General features: G+C 39.3%; 1 protein-coding gene across 1 annotated transcript in view; it reads right to left on the bottom strand.

Annotated features, from left to right (window-relative positions):
• marchf8 (membrane-associated ring finger (C3HC4) 8) overlaps nt 1–4456 on the bottom strand; it is a gene marked incomplete in the record, with an annotated part of 39144 nt that overhangs the window by 6569 nt on the left and 28119 nt on the right. Inside the window, 2 exon segments of the mRNA XM_014026785.1 lie at nt 1320–1455; nt 2422–2602. Of these exon segments, the coding sequence (XP_013882239.1) occupies nt 1320–1455; nt 2422–2602 (317 nt within the window).

Below are 4456 nucleotides of genomic sequence, written 5' to 3'. Positions count from 1 at the left end.
ATATATATATTTGTGCTGGGCATAGATTAAAATTTTTAATCGCAATTAATCTCAAGATATTTTTGAGATTAATTGGAATTATTTTTTTAAACAATCACTCTGCAATGGCTGAATGTGTGTCACGCGCGGGGGTGGTTTGTTTCGCCCGTGCGCTATGATGCAGTTTACTTGGCATCTGAAAATACATTTCCTCAAAAGGTATTTTGAATCTGAAAAGAGCTCCACTGAGCGAGAAGTAGTGTGGAGAGCAGCAGACAGTAAGTTTCATTTTCAGTTTGCTCTGTTACTGCCGAGAGCCTGCAGGAGTTAGGGGCGGGGTGTGTGGGTGAGCTCTGCCATGAGGAAGTTCGGCTTAAAGACACGTCCCAGGGGCGTTCCTGGTACCAAAAGGCGTTTCTGGTCCCCACCTGTCGTTTTGCTCCTCAGCATGGCTTCCTAAAAATGCTGCAGGATTTCTCAAACATACATGAATGAGTCTAAGCAAGGCTTTGGGCATGTTTTTATGAGAGTATAACATCATTATAACATGATATAAAACTCAAAACAGTTGATTTTGCATGATATTGCCCCTTTAACTTATGAATTGTCATATGTTTTTTTAAAYTGCACTGTCCCCTTTTAAATAATAAAATAATAATAAAAATAAATAAAAATAACATATTAAAAGAAAACGGATGAAGCAACTGTTCTGTAAGTGAAGATGAGCGGAGCTACAAGATTTTTTTTCCAGGTTAATGTCCATCGATCTTTCACCCCCACCTCACTCATGTAAAAGTTGAATGAAATGCGACTCGAGCGTTCAGACTGAAGTCACTTTGAAAAACATTAGATATATTTCAGTACCACATAATGAAAAGGTTTGGGTTGGATTAGCCACGTTTAGCTTGTCATGAAAAAAACCCCATCAGATCAGGGTTGCATCTGCCTGCAGTCTGAACGTAGCCTTAGATGTGTGTTTAAGTGTTTGCCTGTTTAGTTATAACCACAATGTTACGCAAAGTTATTTTCTGTAGCCCACATACAATGGTGTTTGATAAGATGATACACTTCAGCCCTTGTGAGGTTAATTTCCTGACCATAATCTTTCCATCATAGTTCCTGTCGTAAACTTTTAAATCCCTACAAAAACTATTAGTGGAGTCTCAACAGAAGCTTTGACTCCCTCTTACCATTAAAAAAACCCTTTATTTTACATCGTTTGTTCAAATGCAGCCTGTGAATAAGCTGGGGGAAGCTTGCGGTTAAATAAATGACACTCAACAGTATAAAACAGACACTGATTTAACGTTGGTCGCTGAAGTGGGAGAGAATGTGCTGACCTAGCCTGATTTCCTCCGCTGTTCTGTCGATAAGAACGTAGAGCGACCACACCACGCAGGTGATGGCGATGACATGGAAGGTTACCGAACACATGATCTTCCTCCTCTCGCTCGCCGTCATCTGTAGTTTCTCCCACTGCAACAACAGAAAGCATAAAAAAAACCCAGACAATTTAAGACTTGAACACTTAGTGTTTAAACCATTTAAAGTGTTCTGCTTTCTTAGCTGTGTTAGGGAGCAGCTAAGAGATAAATATTTGATGGAAGCCGTTGAGCTGCTGCGATAAAGATCCAGTGCTACGCAGCACTTCTTGGCAGGGTTAATAGGATGCAGAAGAAAAGTGGCACGCTGCACCCAGCTGCCTGCCAGGCAGCACAGTTAACACAGCGCCACTTTGTCAGTCACCCACTAAACATTTCATCCTGCTGGAAGAAGACCCAGCATTAGAAAAAAAAATTAAAATTAAAACACTAAACACAAATGCCAACATTAAATTATTCCTGTAAACAGTTTCTCCCAGCTTCTAAATCCATTACTCATAATTTCCAGAGTGAAATGTTCTAATTGTTCGTTCGGTTTAATTAAAAAGTGATTTTTCGCAGCGTGACGTAAAACTGAACTTTGACTGACACCTCACACCCGGAGCCAACTCCATCTCTCATTCTACCCATGAGATTCAGAGGCTACTAACAGAGGAGCGTTTCTTTAAGGCTTTTTGTGGAGCTAATGAGGGGTGGAAGGATTTTAATTAACGTCCTGCTATCTCTGGGCCGCAGCGATTGATAACAACCTTTAACGGAAGTGGGCTTCATCTGAACCATTTGAAAACGATTCCCCCACCTTTCCCTTTTTGCGTTCTGCCCATGAAAACCACTTCCAAAGCTTGGAGTCACAGTTTGCGTTATCTGTGTGACAGATTAGCGGCTGTTTCAGGCTGAAGCTTTTTCAGCATCGCAAAATCAGCTCATAAAAAAAAAAAAAAAAAAAAAAAAAWMAARMAGCTCCAGGACCTGGACTTTAACAAACGGGAAATGGGCAGATAAATGCGAGCTACCTTAGCGCTCCACTTAAGGAAAACAAAACGAAACGGGAGAGTCCTACCTTGCGCAGTGGTTTGAGCTTCGTCTCCATGATGAACTCGTATTTGCAGAGCTCACAGCAGCGGGTGTCGGAGCTCTTTATCCACTGCTGCAGACAGGCCTGGTGGACGAAACGCAGGCTGCCCGTACAGTGGCACGGCGTGATCAGAGGACTCTCCTCATCCCCTTCACAGTGACAAATCCTGTGGGAAAACAGAAGCAAAAAAAAAAAAAAAATATGAGAAAGAAAAACAGCTTGAATGAGACTAAGGGTGAAGCCAATGTCCATTTCTCCTGATAAGGTTCTTACTGGGACATACAGTCATTTTAATGGGAACAGCAAGAAAAACCTGCACCTGTTGCAGCTCTAAACTGCTGAATTTTCCTGAGTAGACTTTATGGGGGCCAGCTGCAAGGAGCAGAAAATCTAACAATAACAACAATAATAACAACAACAACAACAACAACAATAATAGCCTCACAGCCTGATGAGGGTCTTGGAAAAACTAATTGTATGTCTTAATCATACATGTATTTCAGCTTTAGAGGTTATACGCAACATTTGTTTTAAATTAGTTTGAGACATTTAATTTTTTTTATTAAGGATGCTGAGAGATGGGAAGCCATAGACTTTTTAAAGGGGCAATATTATGTGTTTCTCAGGCATATATTTAAATACTATACCATAATCAAGTATCTATGTCACATTTAGCTGTTAATAAAATGCTGTTTTTATGTTTAAATAGAAAATAAACTCATCTTCTCATCACTTCCTCTTCTAAACACCTTGAAATTGGCCTCTGTCTCTTTAAGAACCACCTTCCGCTTCTGTCTCGCCCATTTCAGTGTGGGGGTGGACTGCCATGATGCAATTTTCTTGGCATCTGAAAATATATTCCCTCAAAGGTATTTTTAATCTGAAAAGAGCTTCACTGAGTGAGAACTAATGTTGAGAGCTCAGCGGACAGTTTAAGTTTCACTTTCACTTTCAGCCAACAGGAGTCATAGGTGGGGTGTGTGGGGAGGGGGAGGGGGGGCGCTCTGCCATGAGGAAGCTTGGCTTAAAGACACGTCCCAGGGGCGTTTCTGGTCCCCACCTGTCGTTTTGCTCCTCAACATGGCTGCCTAAAAACGCTGTAGGATTTCTCAAACATGCATGAATGAGTCAGAGCAAGGCTTTGGGCATGTTTTTTTTGAGAGTATAACATTATAACATGATATAAAACTCAAGAAAGTAGATTTTACATGATATTGCTCCTTTAAAGCAGCTTGTCTTTATTCATATATGTTCTTTTGTTTTATGTTGTTAAACAGGCGGCCTACACCATTTACCATATATTTATCAGGGAATTAAGACCAGTTAATGTAATGACATTTTAAAACACAATATACACAAAGCTAAAAAAAAATTAAAATAAAAAATATTGTCACAACTTATTGCTGTATCACGCTTTGACCTAAAAAGTGAAGCACCAAGAAGGAACGGTCTGATTTAGCTGTTCTGTATTTGCCCTCACAGATGGACTCGCTGCCCTTGAATGTAGCTGAGATGCTAAAACACTCGTAAACTGTGGCGTGCATCACTGTGACAGAAAGAGGTTTGAGACAAATGTGGGTTTATCTTAACTGATACTCATCAAAATAATCAGCAATAAATCCGCTGTGCAGCGCTGCTTTTATTACTGATATAAACTGACATAAACGTTGGCCTGAGTAACTGACTGCATAACTTCAATCTTTACAAACCTGTTTTTTAGTACAATGCAACAATAAAATATGAAGCTACATTAGGTTAAAAAGGTTTTAGAGACATTCAGCAGCTGAAGTTAAAGAAAAATGATATCAGAAAATGATAAAAGTTGGATTGTTGAAGAAATACGAAATAGTTTAATGTATCTATTTAAACTGTTCTAGAGGGATTAGATGTTCTTGTTTTTTGTTTTGTTAATAATACAGATTTTTATTATATGAACTTATTCTTGGGAAAAAAGGGGCAGATGTAAGATTTTTTTCTTCTTTGCTGCCTTTCATTTAATTTTATTTGTGATTTTGATTTA

Source organism: Austrofundulus limnaeus, unplaced genomic scaffold (assembly GCF_001266775.1).
Source record: "Austrofundulus limnaeus strain Quisiro unplaced genomic scaffold, Austrofundulus_limnaeus-1.0 Scaffold0, whole genome shotgun sequence".
In the NCBI taxonomy this organism is placed as follows: Eukaryota; Metazoa; Chordata; class Actinopteri; order Cyprinodontiformes; family Rivulidae; genus Austrofundulus; species Austrofundulus limnaeus.
Note: the sequence above shows the minus strand (reverse complement) of the source record. Positions and strands in the feature narration are given on the sequence as shown.